The sequence below is a fragment of the Erpetoichthys calabaricus genome, chromosome 13 (genome assembly GCF_900747795.2).
Source record: "Erpetoichthys calabaricus chromosome 13, fErpCal1.3, whole genome shotgun sequence".
NCBI classification, from domain to species: Eukaryota; Metazoa; Chordata; class Cladistia; order Polypteriformes; family Polypteridae; genus Erpetoichthys; species Erpetoichthys calabaricus.
Window position 1 is genome coordinate 35416398 of NC_041406.2, and position 19028 is coordinate 35435425.

General features: G+C 40.3%; 1 protein-coding gene across 1 annotated transcript in view; it reads right to left on the reverse strand.

The window, feature by feature from the left end:
- The window catches only part of tg (thyroglobulin), a 335665-nt gene that overhangs the window by 27838 nt on the left and 288799 nt on the right, over positions 1–19028 (reverse strand). Inside the window, exon 44 of the mRNA XM_051936137.1 lies at positions 9384–9491. Within this exon, the coding sequence (XP_051792097.1) occupies positions 9384–9491 (108 nt within the window). The remainder of the gene's footprint in view (positions 1–9383; positions 9492–19028) is intronic.

Sequence of the window (19028 nt, forward strand, 5' to 3'; positions counted from 1 at the left end):
AAATATTTGGAAAATAGCCTTGGATAGAAAGATGGAAAATGTTCATATTATTCAAATGTATCTGACCTTTTAGCAGGTTATAAGAACTACCAGAAGCAAACCATTGATTAATCAAAAAACAGATGAATAAATTCACTGCATAAGTGAGGAACTTTTTAAAAAGTTTTGTAGTCATCATGCCCAGATTAAGTGGCGTTCAGTGGTGGCTTTATTACTATATTAAGGACACTGGACTGTGGGTTCCTCTAATGTTGTTTGGTGTTTCAGCAACTGTTCATAACCCATAAAGGTCCCATGTAACCCTTTCAGTGACTGTTTGCTTTTAAGTTACAAGAAGGTGTTGTCTTCTCTGATGTCAGCTTATTGTCCAAGGTTTGCCAAGAGAGTTTGGGTCAGGAATTCCCCAATGTTAAGCTGTTGGAAACAACCTGGCATTGAATAGAAGTATCATCTGTCCTTTTCTCATATCCCTTTTTATTGTACACATGTCTGGGCCACCTACTAGGAGTAGGGGAACTGCAGACACCTGTAACATGTTAGCACCTACGTACATTCCCTCTCCATGTCCATCACAACAGTGACTAGCACTTTAAATCTGAAGTTTGATAGATAATATGAGAGTGATCAAGCTTTGGAAAGAAGTTTAATTTCCAAATGATGCTAAAACAAATCTTTTAGTTTTTCTCAGGTGCTTTACCACAGTGTTGGAAACAGTAACCACTTTCTCTTAACAATCAACAAAACCTGCAAAACATTAACATGTTTAGCACAATTCTTTCTTTTGACTACAAAGCTTGCTACTCCAATCAAAACAAGAAATCCATGCTGCAAAACTGAATAATCCACTCAAAGAGTAACACATCTCCAAGCATTCCCTGAATATTCACAAGAAATCAAACCTGTTTTATCTGTAAATATGATACAGTTAGGGTGCAATACAGCAAAAAAAAAAAAAAGAGTTTGCCCTTTGCTGAAAATCAGAATCAAAATCTACTCTGCCTGATCAATTCTGTCCTGGATATGTTTTCATCAACATCACATAAAATATTTTCCTTGGCAATGCAACATGGGAAATACCTTTGGGCATGCCTGATCCAGCCCTTGCAGTTGGATTCTGTGATTGTCTTACAAGCCTCAATCACAGCATCCAACAGCAGTGGCCATAAACCTTCCATCTCCAGGCAGGAAAACACTCCTCCTTAGGAATGAGGAATGAAGAATATGGAGGGAGGAATTCAAAGGACATGTTTGGATGAGCCCTAAACCACTCCATCAGTGGAGACGACTAATGGAATGGGACTTTGTCACATATGACTGCATAATGTGGGCCACTGAGTCCACCATCCTGTTTCCCTTCAGCAACCAGGAGAAGCCTGTAAAGCTCATCAAGGAAAGAACAAAGTTATATGGAGCAGCTGTTGGGATGTATGCTATTGGACAACTGTCTGATATGGCCGAACAAAGAGTAATGTGTGAACCTCTTTGATCTGGTATCTGTACCATTGCTCTGTGGCCTATTACATTCTTCCCATGATTTCATCAGAGACCACTGTTCTGTGTTGAACTCTTAGGCCAGGTTTATACGGTACTTCAAGAAATGTGACGCATGCTCCTGTGGATGCTTCTGCTACGCAAGCGGTGTACTGTTTATACTTGTGTACGCACTTTACGTAAATCTGGAAGATTCCACCAGGTGGAAGTGCAAAATATCACGGTGAGAACAGGTTCGGCTTCGCTGTGTTGTGAATTGCCTTAAACACCCATTAAATTCCAAGGACACTTTGATACCCAACCTTTCATGACTTTGGAAGGAAACCGGAGCACACTGTGGAAACCCACCAGGAAAACATGCAAACTCCAGGTAGGGAACACAAGGGATGTGACTCCCTACGAGACAGCAGAGCTACCACTCAGCCACCGTGCAACCCCCACATGTGTAATTAATAACAGAATTTATTATTTAAATTAAGTAAATGATTTATCTGTAAAATGTAATATACATACTTTAAAGCATTTCATCATGAAAGTGACATCAAATATACAGTAAATCTAAGGATTCTAGATGTGCAGTGAACTGGAATATCTTTGCCGCTGCCGTCAGTTCAGGAAGAAACCCCAGAAGCACATAGTGATTAACAACTGGGTTGGATTTAAGATCAAATTTATGACTGTCTACTTTAATGACAAAATAGACTATGAGATTAAAGTGGGAATTTCGAGATTAAGGCTGAAATTTCCACTTTAATCACAAAATAGACCTTCTTACTGTGTCCCTAATTTTTTTACTCTGTGCGTCAAATATGCTGCCATACTTTCTGATGCTGTTGTGAAGGTGCAAAAAAAAAAAAAAAGACAGCACAGAAGATGGCATGTGAGATCTTTAAAATGTATCACGTCATTACGATGGGGAATATGTGATGCTTGAATATAAAAGCACCAGGAAGACATTTGTACAATACGTCAGCATTTTGCTTCACCACATCAAACCATTCATCAAACATTGAAGCAGGCACATCGATCCTGTAGGATCTGCAAAGCGGCTTGCTGTCACATGTTGATAGTAATCAGAGGTTCTGACGTCACATTCCGACTTGAACACATTGCGCCACCCGAATTTTTGCTGGTACTGCAACTTGCACATGTGTCATGTAAATTTCTGTGGACGTGCTCAGAGAACACGTCAAATGAATGTTGGGAACACATGTCAGCCATGATGCGTCACGTTCTGAGTGTGAAGTATAAACCGTCCCTTAGGACACCCCTTTGAGCAGGTACTCTGCTTCCTTTTTTACCACCCCATTTTCTATGTAATGCTGGTCGTGGTTGCCTGTCTTGTGCCATTTTACACTCACAAACTAGCCATACCACCTTCCCCTTTAATGTTTGTAGCTTATTTTGATTAGTTTAGAGACAGATCTGCACCAAGAGTGTCATCATTTGCAAGACTAGGTCAAAGGCCCTTAGCAGCTGAGGTCATTTTATTGCGATTTGCTTGCCCTGAGACTTTCAGGTGTTATCAAATGATAACTGTGTCTACTGTTTTGCAAAAAGTCCCTTAGCACTGGGGTCTGAAGTACATACAATGAGAAATACTTCACTGTTGTGCAAAAATGTTTGCTGTTTTGCTGATAAATCTTTAGAACTGACAACATGCACCGATAGCTTTGAAAAAGTTTATAAGCAAATGAGAAAAACAGCAATGCTACCCAGACTTCACATAAAGGGAGCTTCTGGTCAGCAGAGATCAGTGAACTTGTTACCACTGAGTGAAAACTAAAAGGAAAGAAGCACTTTGGTTTTTCTCCTGACTGTGGCATAAACACTGAAAACAGCATATAAATTTCAAAGAACTAACCAGGTCATTCCTTGAAGTGAATTTATTTAAAGCAGACCAATTTAAAAAAAGGAGCGCTCATTATTGTTATTGTCGGGCAATGCTTGTTCACTTACAGTAATAACATGTTTCTGTTTCACAGGTTACCAGACAAAGTGTCTGGTAAGAGTGGTCATTATGAAAAGCCACAGGCATGCAAAGCTGTTTATTTTCATTCGAGCTTGTTTTTCACTCGCCTTATCTGTTAGAGCCATCTGACAATAACTTCTAATCATTTAATTTCATTTTGATTGTTAAAAAATACAGAGTGGGAGCGAGACAACTTTCTCTGTCTGGTTGCGTTACCTCTGTGAATTGCTAGGTCTGATTTACCCAGATTTACTTTTTTTTCTGCATGGAGCTTTGCTTAAACTGGAAGACATCCGGACAATGTCAGGTGAGAACTGAAACGAGTTTTTAAGTGGAAGCAATTTAGTGATATATAGAATCCTACTGGCTTTTTATATTGTAGCCAAAGGCTCACACTCTAAGTAATGACAGTCAGTGATTCATAAAAACATAAGACGTTTGACAAATGAGAGTGGACAATTTGGTCCACCAAGCTAATTTTGGATTTGCATGTGTGTCAGCTAATGCAGTGAAACAGCAAGCAGCAATGTTCATTATTACTGATTAAAAAACACAATGAATGGGGGGTGCACTTCGGAGCAGGTAATCCACCTAAAGACCGTCAAGAAAAAGCTTGGGTTGCTTCTGGAAGAAGCGTTGGTGTGGTCAGCAGATGGTGCTCACCCTGTGGTCTGTGAGTGGATCCCCAGTGTGGTGACAGGGACACTGTGTGGTAAAAATGGTACTGTCATTTGGTGAGAAGTGAAACCGAGGTCCTGACTACCTGTGATTATTAAAGATCCCTGGGCATCTTTTGGAAAGAGTAGGGTGGTTCCAGATCTTCTTTGTCTTTTGGCTGCCCCTGTTAGGGGTTGCCACAGCGGATCATCTGTTTCCATAACTTTCTGTCCCCTGCATCTTGTTCTGTTACACCCATCACCTGCATGTCCTCTCTCACCACATCCATAAACTTTCTATTAGGCCTTCCTCTTCTCCTGTTCTCTGGCAGATCTATCCTTATGATCCTTCTCCCAATATATCCAGCATCTCTCCTCTGCACATGTCCAAACCAATGCAATCTCGCCTCTCTGACTTTGTCTCCCAACTGTCTAATCTGAGCTAATGTACTCATTTCTAATCCTGTCCATCCTCATCACACCCAATGCAAATCTTAACATCTTTAACTCTGCCACCTCCAGCTCTGTCTCCTGTATTCTGCCAAAATTGTCCACCGTGGCCTGGTCATTCTGGCCCCCTAATTCTTCCCTGTCCCTTACTAGATAACTCTCTCTCTCACCTCTTCATTATCTAATAGTTAATGTGTGGTGAGTGTACTGGACCAAGAACGGCTGCTGTCACATCATCCAGGTGGGTGCTGCCCATTGGTGGTGGTTGGAGTGGCTCTCTATTGACTATGTAATATGCATTTAGTAAGTTAAAAAGTGCTATATAAATGTAATTAATGATGAATATTACTATAATTTTTTTTATTATTAATTCGCTCTTCAGTATCCTGGCCTCGACTCCAAGTTTTCTCACCATCTGTAAAGTGTTTGTAGTACCAATTCCAGCTTTCCTGCAGTCCTGAGCGTAACTTACTTGGAAGAATAGACCCCTGGGTCTCTGCTGATATTGGCTCATGTAGACTACCAGTTAAAAGTTTGGACAAACACCCAGAAAGTTTTTTTTATAGAAATTGATGCCTTTTTATCAAGATATTATTAAATTGATTTAACATGTTGACTGTCACAGTAAGAATAGATCAATTTGTTTGTGATGTTAATGTGAAATCAGGGGTTACTTTAATATACTAACTTTAATATACTAACTTTGGTATTAAGCAAAACTCACAATACAACTGAATTTTCTCTAAAATTTGAATTAATGGGTAGTTGGCACATGGGACAAAAAAATTTTCCAACTTGTAGTTGGAAGTCAATGTGTTAAAAATTCAGCCAAGACATTCCTAATGTTGCTAATTACTGCTTGAAATGAATGTTTTTAAATTTACTATTCACATATTGCTGTAAAGCCCCATTTTCAGCAGCCATTCCTTCAGTGCCCTACTGGTCAACTCCCCTAGCTTAACCTTAATTAGTCATTTTTTTAATTGTTAAATTGTGATTAGAGAAACCTTTGTAGTTTTTAGAGAAAGGTTTGTAATTGCATTAGCACAGCTGAAACCTGTTATTCAGTTCACTTGGGTTGCCAGGTACTGGCATCCCTAAAGTTAATTTCTGGGTTCAAAAATGGTTCATTCAAATGTTACAACTTTCTCAAGAAATATGGCATTGTTATTTATTTATTTTGCAGAATGCAGGTTATTCCATGTGACAGATTGCCAAGTGTAATTGAAAGCACACATTCTAAGAGCAAGAGACACTCACCTAAATGAGAATTTGCTGAGAATTCTTTGAAAGAGTGTATAATGGTTGTCATGAATATGTGTGGCTGTTACTGGCAGTTTACACCTTTCCCTAGTCCTGTTAATGATGGAATGAATGGCTGAATATGCAAGGCTGGCAAATTGTTCTTGGGGAAGGGAGCACCGGGCTCGGTGGGCCAAACAAACTGTAAGGGGAGGAGCTGACCACATGTAAATCTGTGCCAGGAGAAAGGTGAAGGAGGAGAAGAGAGAGTCAGATCTAAAAGAGAAGCAGGCACCACAAAAAAGGCAAGAGGGAAAGTTACTCAAGTTGCTGGAAAAAGTCAGTTAAACCCGGGCTCATTTTCTTATGAATGAGGTGAAGTCATTCGGGAGAGGACCAGACGGGAAAGTTTAAGGGACTGTGTAGAATTACGTTTCCCAGAATAGGAGGTACGGCTCGGCACATCCTTCACCATAACAGACTGTAGATGATCATCCTTAACAGTGAATATTTAAAGGACTCTGGTTGCATGATTTTTTTTCACACATTGTTGTTTTAATGGTGTATGTTGTTGAATGTTTTGTTTCATGATTTGGGGGGGGGGGGGGGGGGGGGGGGGGCGCTACAGGGTGGTACTATGTATACAGGGTGTTTGTTTGTTGTGTTCAATTCCTTATTTTCCTGGATAATACCAATTCTCTTGTAACTCAATTTTTGCTTCTGCTGGTGTGTTTCTGTACTTGTGGTGGTTTAGTGGGGAAATAGTGTTGGTCGCTCACACCCCAGATCATTTCTTTATTTATTACTTTATGTTTCTCTCTCTCTTTGCTGCCGCTCTAGGACGACAACGCATAATATAATTGTGCCTGCTCTGAGAGCGTACAAGTGATAAGACTGGCATTAGAGGATCATAGGTGTCTAGCTGTTTATTATGATGACAGGTAATCTAAATTGTGGAATTAACAGGTCTGCAAGTTCTTAACTCCATTTTGAAGATAATTTGGTGTTGTACAAGAAGTCAGTGTAGTTCTCTCAAAACAGAAGGCAACAGAACTGAGAGCCACAATTTCCTGTTTCAAAAACTTTAATAAATCACAAATGTTTTGCTGTCCTGTACAAGTTAAAACATTATCATGCATTTATTGGTACTGTATGTCATAATTTACTGGGAATTGTTTGTTTTTGGAATATAATGAAATCCTTAATTCAGTACGCTACAGGAGACACAATGTGGCCTTAATTGGTTGATACTGTATCTTTTTTTTTAACCCACATTAAGTTACAAGCTAGTTGATCCATCTCTAGATAATCAAAAGTTGACCTTAATAAATATGTGTTCACTTAATGTAATATGGTGACGCAGTGAGTAGTTCTGGTGCCTCACAGTTTTGGGTATCTGGGTTAGATTACATTGTATATGTGGACATTACACCTTCTCCCTGTGTTCACTGATTTGCAAGTTAATGTGGTGTCCTTCCACATCCCAGCACCATGCATGATGTCTTTAAAGCAGCCTAATTAGGGGTGAGTATGGCTGAGTATGTGATTATGACTTGTGACAGACTGGCAACTCATCCACTGTTGATCCCTCCCTGTTTTTTAATGCTTCTAGGGCAGTCTTCAGATGATCAGGATTCTGTAATTGAATAAGCGGGTTTACTAAATAAATGAGTAACTGAGCATATTGTACCACAGCCATTCTAATGCCTCTTTTTTGTGGTGAGGGTCAAAACACTGAATTAGACTGACTAGGTCATCTTATCCTCAACAATTTACGTCTGCACTTCCAGGAGGAACACACAGACATGCTCAGGATGGTCGAAAGATACAATCACTCCCTGCCTCCATCCCTCCCTGCTTCCAATAAATCTGCTCCTTGAGCATCTTTCAGTGGCAGTGCCTTTTAGACTTTATTTTTTTATCTTCATATCACTTCATTCAGCTCCTCTTGATCCTTCTGTATTGTCAGACTCAACACCATGTCATAGAGAGTGACAATTGAGTAATCTACTGTAGAATCTAACAAATTGCGAGTCTCTCTGCAAAGAATTTGTCATGCCTTTTGATTTTTGATCCATTAACACTGTTTTTGTGATGTCCTATAGTTGAGTCATCATCAGTACAGAAATTGACAAAGTTAGAGTAACTATTGAAAATAGCTGATAATATGATGATGATGATACTTGTACCAATTAATCCTGTCATTTGCTACAAAAAAATAACTTGTGTAAGTGCCAGTGAGAGTGGACTGGGATTGAGGATGGTTTCCTGCCTGGCCAGAAGGCCGCAATGGAAAGACAACAGGAATGGAGCTGCCGGGATGATTCTCAATTCCTAATAATGGATGTACTAGAGATGGTGGATACTGTCAACAGTAACTCCCCAGTACAACAGGTGGTGATGTTTCTTTGGCTGGGTCCCAGTTTGGACACATGCCAGGTTGTGTGGGAGTTGATGTTCAGAAGGGCAGCCCTGTTAAGGTTCTTGGGTACCACCAGGGGGCACTGTGAGGAATGGAACTCCTATTTTGAGAGGCATCCATATGAGTAAGAAGGGCTTCTGTCGTGCAATGCCATGGCACCAGAAACTCTCTTGGATCCACCATAAAATGAAGCCATCTCACTTCAAAAGACAAGTCAGAGTCTGGAGGAAGTGGACAAGAGTGGAACGAAAAGGAGAGTTCATATCTGTTTAATTGTACTGTACTGGACTGAGTTAAGCCCATCAAAGTACTGTGAGTCCATGACAGTTGTGTCTGGTGTTCGGGGCTGAATATAAATACACAAAAAGTAATCCCATAAGAAAACAATAAAATACAATAAGGGAGGGGGTTAAGAACCAATGCAAAGAAATAGTCACAATGCACTCTACTAAAGTTTGAAAGGAATTAGATCTTCATGCTGATGAACATTTTCTACTGGTATGGTAAGTCTGTCATTTTTGCGTTCTATACAAAGAAGGATCATGTTTTAATAGTATGGACTAGATATTTTCCAGTTCAGTTGGCCTTAAAGGATTCTATGGGACCTACCATCCTCTCTCAAGGAAGATCTGTTTGATCTCTGAGCATGTCCCAGTCAGGTAAGAATGGAAATGGGTATTGGTTTAAACCTTCTGATAAATTATGTTTTCAACTACTAATTAATCACTGGTATTATATCATGGCCACATAAAGTCCATCTACAGTAGATTGTTGACAATTGTTAATGATCATTGTCACTAGAAACATACTATATTTGTTAATTTTTCTGTGATCAACACTACTTTAAGACTTACCTGTTGTCAAAAAACATTTCAAAGTCTTGTAAATGAGAGAACACGCCATATACACAGGTGTGCAAAACAAACAGTTCCAAATACATCCTAAATGCCATGACACAATAGATAGATAGATAGATAGATAGATAGATAGATAGATAGATAGATAGATAGATAGATAGATAGATAGATAGATAGATAGATAGATAGATAGATAGATAGATAGATAGATAGATAGATAGATAGATAGATAGATAGGATATTCTCAATTTTAAAAAGAAATTCTTGTATTTGAAATGTGAAAAAAATCTTACCTGGTTTGAGAAACACTTTCTGGCACATGATACATGAAAACATTAGCTCTGGTTTTTTCTGCCCAAAACTTTGCCATTTGTATTGTTGGACATAAAATAAAGTAGTCCCTATAAAATAAAGAGATATATAATGTAATGTATTCAATTTACAGGTACATAAATAATTATAATTTAAAATAATATTGCACAATTTCATTTTTTATCCTACCTAAAATAGAAAAGAGGGGCTGACGGTTTTTTATGCAAACTGTCTCCTTCACGCACCCCAAGTATGTGCAGGTTAGGTTAATAGGAAGCTCTGCGGGTGAGTGTGGTGTATATATGAATGTGCTTTCCTTTCCAGGCTTGGTTCCTACTTTTATCCACTGTTGATGAATGAGCTCATGACACCCTGAACTATACTGACAGGACACTGTACAAGTTTGAAAGGCTGATCTGAGAAAATGTAGCTTTAGAAAGATGCATATGCAGTACCTACCCTAATCTCCAGACCTTGCCCCGTTTCTCCAATGTGTGGAACACACTATGTCAGTTATCAGGACCTCACAGTAGAATGGTTGTGCATGCGAGACAAAATGTTACTTTTGTGGCACAGAAGATCTTTGTAACAAGTGAAGTCTTATTCAAACACATTATGTTGTAAACTAAATGAAGTTTGATTATAGCAGTGTTTCTCTTATTGGGTCAGACTCAAAATGTTTTAATCACCTCTCATATAGAAACAAAATATGATGTTACCATATTATATTGCCACTTATAAAAATGGAGGAGTTTGGAAAGTGAAATCCTCATCAACAAGGTGCAGACTAGAAAATGCATTTTTTGATACCAGAATTTTTTGAGTTAGAATTAAAAATGAAATGAAAGTTTTCTTTTTATTAATCTTCAGTGTTATGGTTATGGAGAGAGTCCATCTTTTCAGAATCAGGTAGAAGGCAGTAGGAAGACCACCCTGGAGCATCAGGTGACCTCAGGGCAAGCTCAGACACAATGGGCAAATTTAGAGTCTTCAGACAGACAGGCCATGTCACATTAGATGACTTTTTCCATTGATTTTCAGTTGTAGTCTTCATTTATATAATCTTAGTGAATCGCAGGCAGTTGCGGAGCATTCATGTGAAGCCAGTCTTGTACATTGACATGCCCAGCGACTCACTCAAATTAGTTCATGACAAGATCCAATAAAATCAAACAGGTATAATTTTGTATTTAGAAATAAGGGTCTACTCTGTGTGCTGATAACCAATAAATGCTGTAAATAAATAATAATAATAATAATAATAATAATAATAATAAAATATCCTGACAGAATTGGATGGCGGTTCCTTAATCAAAGGATGCGGATGGACATGCATTCTGCCTGGATTGTTTGTTGTTACCTTTACTGTATGGGAGGCCGTACCGGTTAGATCAGAGGGAGGCTGCTTCCCGGGGCCATATATTCCTCCTGTGCACAGGGTGGCAGAATCCCTCCTGGTGGAACTCACATTTATACACACACTGGGCATACTGGGAGCTGTAGTCCTGAGGGGCAGCCCTATTTTGGCACTTGAAGCTGCTAGGGAAAATTATCGTCAATTTGGGGTATTCTGCCTGGCCCAGAAGTGCTTCCGACGTACAGTGCTGTGGTACTGGAAGTACTCCTGGGTCTGGCATAAAAGAAGCCATCTCCTCTACATCAGAGAGTCAGAGTCGGGAGGCAGCAGACCGACAGGAGGAGTGGTGGTGGAAAAGAGACGGAAGGTGACCAATTATGCATGATTATTATGCTGGACTGACTGAGCCCTGTAAAGAAATTATTGTACATTAAAATGCATTTTACCTAAAATTGAGTTTGGTTGAGTTGTGTCTAGTGTTTGGGGCTCTGTGGCACCCCCACAATACTTATCCTGAAGTATAGTGTATACAATGCAGCGGTAACTAATAAGGAACATTTTGGACCTCACAAACAGAAGAGAACCTTGTCTGTCTGATGTCTGATGTTTTTTGTACCACAACAGAATAGAAAAAAGAAGAAAGGAACGGGATTGTGGCTGAACTCACCATACCCATTAACCCTTCGCACAGCACCGGCTCCATCAGTCAGCACATTACTGGCTGTCAAAGAAAGGGGCAAACACAACTGTGCTAGAAAGTCATAATACAGTTGTTAAGTTTGATGTGCCCAGTGATTTTTAGTCATCTAAGCTGACACGGTCATGGCAATGAGATCAGCAACTGCAGTCAGCAAGTCTGACGTACCCCTGGGACGTGCAATCAGGGGAGGCAGGTGAGGGAGAGCCTCATCAGTCATCATGAAAAGTAAAAAAAAAATAATAATGATAACATAAAATAAATTTGTCCACTGGACTGTCCTATACATTAACTTTATGTATAATTCCAATAATTTTTATTATTTTTATAGTCAAAAATCGCTGAATTTACGCATTTCCTGTTCAAATACAGGAGAGAAACGCAAGGTTCAGCACCGACAAGCCTCATCTCACCTTGGACTGCGCTGTCCCTCACACACTGGGTTGATGCATGCAATTAGCGCATGTCTGTTGCTGTCTCTCTGTATGTCGCGGATATAATGTTTGCAGACACGTTTATTATATACCCTGACTTTCCACAGTCTGGCTAATATCTTTAATGAATGTGTGTGACATATTTAGTCTTGCTGATCGGACATAAAACTGCAGTGAAAAGGCACAAGGTGAGGCAGACAGTACCGCGCTGCACTGAAGGGGGTGCATGGGAGCTCAACAGGTGCTTGTTGCTGCTGTTCTTCTACGCAGAGGCTCTGGGTGCCAATATGTTAGTGATATCAGAAAGTCATGTGCACTGCAGCAGTCTGTTTATTTTTATTTTTTGTTCCGACTGACTGCCAAAATGGAAGATTAAGACTTTTAAAACTAAAGGAAAATAAGGAGGGCTTTTACAAGAAAGTGACAGAGATTTTCATGGAGAAGGATAGGCGCACGAACTTCATTTACAAACAAAGGTAAGACCATAGACAGTTTCAACTTTATAAAAAATGAGACCAGACTAAGAAAAAAACTAAATTTTGACCTTAAATAAAATAGTTGCTGCCAACTGAATAGTGAATAAGCTACTCTTTTGAGTTCATATATTTGTAAATCTGACTCTGAAGGAGTCAGTGCCTCACCAGCCAGGAACCTCACCGCACGTCACTGACTTACCCAACAACAACTAGAAGTCATATAACCTTCATGTCTTTGGGGTGTTTGAGGAAAAAAATTAAATGCATGTGAACAAAGGGAGGACTCCACACAGTGCTATAGGATCCTTGGAACTAGCAAGCAGCAGTGCTAACCACAGCACTATAAGGACCCCTGGATCTACTAAAGAACAGCCAAGAAAAAATCTGATGATAAAGCAACACATCACCAAAAAGATCATTGAATTTTGCAAACCTATTGTTTTATTTTTACTAAAATGAAAGAGCAGACCCCCATGACCCTGTAGTTAGGATATAGCGGGTTGGATAATGGCTGGATCGATAAAATGAAAGAATTGTGCCTAGTAGACACTCAGACTGAGGTAAGAGTAGCACCAAACATAACTGATATCAAAATGCTGTGCTTTTACTTTGCCTGTGGACCCCAAAGACGAAGACACTCCAGTCTTGATCGAGTGAATAACGCATTATGCAATTTTTTCAAATGATGAGTTGGCTCCCTAACAAAATAGGAAAGGCTGTTTATAGATCTCTAACCCTACAAATGCAAAAAACAAACCTCCTATGGACTGCAGCAGAACCGCAGTATTTCTTTGATGGCCATCCTTGCACTTCCAGGGTTGGGTTGAAGACAGAAATAGAATAATGAAAGCTGTTTCACCAGAGCCCAGTCCACAGATCTGTTGCGGCTGAGTGGATGCTATGTAAGGACGCCTTGCTTTAGAATTGCATGCATGTACTTCTTAGTTCCTTCTGGCTTAGGCCTGGCACAAAAAGTGGTTTAGGGTGAGTCTCAAGCATAATATAAATATTCACTCTTAGGCACATTTGAAAGGAATTTCTCAAAACATGCAGAAAGCAGAGCTTTGGAAGTTCAGTAGTTCAAAGGCTAAGGAAATTCCACACAAGCAGGGATGGGTGCTTGAATGGAACCCGGGTCCCTGAACTGGTGAGGCAGCAGCACTAATACTGCTTCCTCACTCAAAACTAGCTATCCACCCATTACTGAGCCTCCTTAAACTGGTGAAGATCGATGAGGACTACAGCCTATCGTAGCCACATTAGATCCAACCAAGACTGGAGTGAGTCCTGGGTAGGGCAACAGTTCTCACAATGAAAACAGACCAGTTAGAAGTCATCAAATGCTTGTAACTGGTGTGGAATTAAAACACTACCACCCAAAGAAAATCCCACTCAGACACAGGATGAAGGTGTGATCTCCACACATATGACCAAAGTCCACACGTCTCCTGAAGCTGTGTGCAGCGACACTTAACTGCTGTTTCACTGACAACTGAATTTGTGCTTACATGCAGTAAGGGCATTTTGGTCAGGTTTGCCTTAATACAGGATTTCCTGTTAAATTTAAAAATGACTTACTCAAGGGAAAGTATAACAAACTACAAACTGTATTAGTAATAAGAAAAATATTGATCATACCCTCGCCAGGAAAACCAAGCTACTAAGTGTGCATGCATGGGTGGGATAAAAACAACTGCATATCCTGTATAATGATGAATTTTACAGCATGACCAGACGTGGCACCCTTGACTTTACTCATACAGCTCAGTGCATCATAGCATAGTCTACGAAAGCCCTTTGACGGCCTAACATTTTCATAAATTCCAAAGGTTTCAGTTTTAAAGGCGCTATATAAATAAAATATATTATTATTCAGTATAGAAGTCATTAAAATGAATGTGAGTTGGTTTACCTGACAGCCGCTGCTTATTCAATAGAATAAAACTGCAGGTCCCTCAGAGTGTCTGGTCAGAGAGCACCATGGTGGGATGCAGGTGTTTGTGGAGGTGCCCACTAATAAGATAGCCTATAGCATCTACATTGCAATGAACTTAAAAGCAAGAAGTACTGAGCAGAAAAATCCCAGACAATAAAATAAACATTAACATGCACACCTGTCGAAAGGTTAGGTGTTTCTAGTGTAGCCTGCATGGGGCGCCCCAGCTCCCCAAACCTGACACAAACAGACGCAGACACAAGGTCTCCAGCACACACAAGCGTTATGTTGCTGTGGGAAACATTTCCCAAGGTTCCCACCTGCATAGCACAGTACAAGCACAAATAAACACAGTCACAAAGCACTTATTTTCTTTCTCTTCTCTCTATGTCTCCATCCACCTCCACTCCTACTCCGACAAGCTTCGTCCTCCACCTCCCGACTCTTGCTCTCGGAGCAGTGGCAGTGGGCTTCTTTAATCCTGCAACCAGGAGTACTTCTGGATGGTAGACCATTAGCATATTCTAAAAACACTTCCAGGTGAGGTGGGAGCCTGACAAAGTAGGGCTCTGCAATCCCTGCAGCAGCCCCTGGTGGCACCCACAGAACCCAATATTGAACTCCAACTTCCATGAAGCCCTGTAGCAGAGCCGTCACCAGGGGAGGCAACCATGACACCTGTCAGGGGTCCTGAGCAGTGGGAGGCTCTCTTGTGCGAGGCTAAAGCTGCATCAAATGAAAAGGAAATCCCTGTAGTGTTCAAATCAGGTTGGCATCGCAAAAGACCAAGATGTTCTATTGAGTCTGACAGATCTGATGCAGAAGCAGATGATCAGGAATTCTAAGATCCAGAAGTAAAATTCAGAAGAGGCATGTTTCATGTTATGATGGATTACTTAATTTCAGAATTGTCCGGGTGTTTTTGAAAGCCTAAACAATATATGTTGCCTTTTTTTGTCCAATTTTAAACTTTTGGAACATGAGCCCAGAGGAGATCTCAGCCTTTTGTGCAAATTTAGATGCAAAATATTTAAAAGATTTGTCACATGATTTGAAAGATGAGGTGATTCACGTCAAGAACGTGTATGACGCAAAAGTTAAGGTACGAAGGTGGGCACTGTGATTGTTGATATCATATCATGAGATACACATACAGAAATAAAAATATTGCAAAAAGATACATTGACTCTGTTAGTAATTTTAATTTAGAGCTACCAGACCCTTCACGCATCATAAGACACGACATGCAATTTTCAATGTGATTGACATTAAGCTTGAGTGTAGCATAGGCACTTCACTCGATCAGATTATCGTACTACGGAGCCAGGGGGCCCAGGTGCTCAGCCATAATTGTCAGGGGGCCCAAGATTTTCTGGTGGCAGGGCTACCTGTGGGAATCCAAAGCACTGCTGCGACCCAAGAGAAGCTGCTATCTAGTGCTCTAGAAGAGATAGTGATCTGTGTCTGTTCTCTGCCCCCAACCTTCCTTTATGGAGGCGCTTGGGTCAGGTAAGGGCCCTGGCCATCCGTCATTCCAGCTACGTTTACAAAGGCACTTTTATGAGTGAATATACAACACCAGAAACAAAACAAGTGCAGAAGGCAAAGGCAAAATATGCATGGTGGTATATAATTTTTTCTGTATAATTATAGGTAATTATAAAGGAGAAGGAGAGAAGAAGAAAAGTTTAGTTATCCAAAAGTGCAAAAATTCTTCAAGGCCCAGAAACAGCATCCGCTGTTTTCAAAACATCTCCATAAATACACAGAGTTAAGGGTGCAGCAGATTAGCCTATGTTTATCCTAAACTGATAGGTTGGTCAGTTTGAAAGCCCGCAAATCAATGGGTGGATTTCCCACAGCCTTATTTGTCTCTTGTGTGTACGGAATCAGCAATTATGTTGGAATGGGACAGCAGCCAGTAGAAGTTCATTCACTGAAAACAGTGTACAGCAACAGATGTTTTTTCTCAAAAACTTCATGTGGAAATGTCAATGACATCTGTCAAAAGTAACATATGCAATAGGGGAGATTCATTCTGAACATCCCAAAGTTTTAAAAATGATGTAGATCTATAAGCTTGGCATGGAAAAGCCTTTAAGAAAGCAGGATTCTAACTGTGCAACCAAAGTGTCAAACTGCGATCTTGGAGGGTCGCAGTGCCTGCAGATTTTCATTTTGGTCACCTTCTTAATTAGTAACCAATCACTGCTGCTAATAGCACATACCATACTTTTTTATTTTAATACTGATTAATTTTACTTATAAGATTCACTTTCCTAATTGTTTCTTTTCTCTTAACAAGTATCCAAACAATAATGACACTTGCAGCTAACTTAATCTCATTTCATTTGCACATATCCGTCCATCACACAATATCTGTTCCAATAAAATATTTGAAAAGAAAAAATGTGAATATATGAGAAATATTGATCAGCTGTGGTCCATAAAGCATTTTGACTGTGACGTCAGAAAAAATGAAAACAAACAGTTCTGGAAATGCCTGGTGTGGCAATTAACAAACAGTAAACACTAGTCCATAGGAATAGAAAAATCAAAGAAGATATCTCCTTCATATCTTCTTGGTTTCTCCTAGACAGCAATGAGTTCAGAAAGAAATAAAATGGAGACAGGTTCTTTTGTCTTATGCTTCTCAGATTTTTCTCCTGGAACAAAACACCCTGATAGTCTCACAATTGTCTTCTCTTGAGTTTCAGCAGAGAATCCAGCAAAGTCACATAAGGGGCTCAGATTCTCTAAGTAACATCTTGACATTTTTTACAATTTGAAAGTTTTTGCATTGTGTGCTCAGTAACATATGGTGACATGTATGGATAATTGTTTGTTGTAATAAAGCAGTTTACTTTCATTACAAAACTGAAGTCTATTGTATGCACTGGCTGAATAATATGATTAGTTGATCTAATTTATGTTTCTGTGATCCACTCATTCTAGAAGAAAAGGCGTGCATAGTGGTTAAGACTTTGGACATCATACCCTGAAGGTGTGTATTAAAAACCTACTACTGACACCATGTGGACACAAGAAAGTTACATCATCTGCCTGTGCTCCAATTGGAAAAACAAAAGAAACGTAACCAATCGTATCTCAGATGTTGAAAGTCACCTTGCATAAAGATGTCCATCCAATAATAAGTAAAAGATATGGTGTCTTGAAAGAGGTTAAAATAAGACTAGAAAGAGATCTCACAAAATATCACATGCTTTTCTCAATTTTTACTCCTGTTATCTCAGCTGTATCTCATGTCTCATTTTTGTCAAACACTATTTCTCTTAAGGGATTTTAGGAGAAAGATCTGTGACAAAGTTGATTCTTAAATGAAACATGAGCCATCAAAGATCAACCTTTGAGCAACACATTTTTCCTATAAGAATTCAGGTCTCTCTGTGCTCAGTAACGTCCTTACTAGGGTCATCCTCAATAGAATCCATGATCAATGGCTAACCTACCAGTGACTGGAGGAGTTTGGTTTTATGCCTAAGAAGTCTACCATCGACGCATCCTGGCACTGATGGTCCTCATTGAGTACAAATATGAATTATCAGCAGACTTTCTTTGCAGCCTTTGTCAATTTTCATAAAGTGTTTGATGCAGTCGATCAAGCTTCCTTATAGGACATTCGGAGATATTTTGCGGGATTCACCCGAAGTTGCTGGATATCATGGCCGGCCTGTACACTGGTACTGTGAGTGCTGTGCAGAATGGAGGCAGAACCTCTGCATTCTTTCCTAGTTGATTCTGGGGTTCGCCAGGGGCATTTTCTTGCTCCTACTCTGTTCAATGGTTGCGTGGATTGGGTGCTGGGCAGGGTCGTGGGGTCTAGCAGCTGTGGGGCATCTGTTGGTGAAGAAAGATTTACTGATCTTGACTTTGCCAACGATGCTGTGATCTTTGTGGAGTTAATAGAGGCTCTGATCAGGGCTCTCGAGAGACTGAGCGAGGAGTTAGAGTGTCTGGGCTTGCAAGTGTCATGATAAAAACCAAGATCCAGGCCTTTAGTGACCTCTTAGGCACAGCCATCAGCAGTGTGTCTGTCTGTAGAGAGAGTGTCGACTTTGTCGAGAGGTTTACTTACCTTGGCAGTGACATTCATGTCTCCGGTGACTGTTTCTATGAAGTCAGTAGATGGATTGGGAGAGCATGGGGGGTCATGAGGTCCCTGGAAAGGGGGTGTGGCGCTCCCAATATCTCTGCTAAAGGACAAAGGTCCAAGTTTTTAGAGTCCTGGGGCTCCATGTTCTGCTACTTGGCTGCAAATAGAATCCAGTGACCTGAGACGGAGACTGGACTCCTTCAGTACTGTGTCTGTTTAGATAATCCTTGGGTACTCATGGGATCTCGAATGAGGCACATTACCTGCATTGTAAGGGAGCATCAGTTATGACACTATGACCATGTGGCGTGATTCCCCGAGGGTGACCCGGCATACAGGATCCTCATTGTTGAGGACCTGAGTGGCTGGACGAGGCCAAGGGGAGGCCCATTTAACACCAGACTGTGGCAGATAGATGGTCATTGCTGGAGGGTGGGACTTGACCACATGTCTGCCTGGGGGGGTTGCCAAATGAGATCATGAGCTGTTTTGTTGTGTGGTGGCTGTGGCATTGCACTGTACCAGTGCATGCTTCCCAACCTGACTTGGAGTACAGGTGGAAATGTGTCCTCAAACTCTATCCATTCATTTCTGGAGCAGGATTTTCAATTT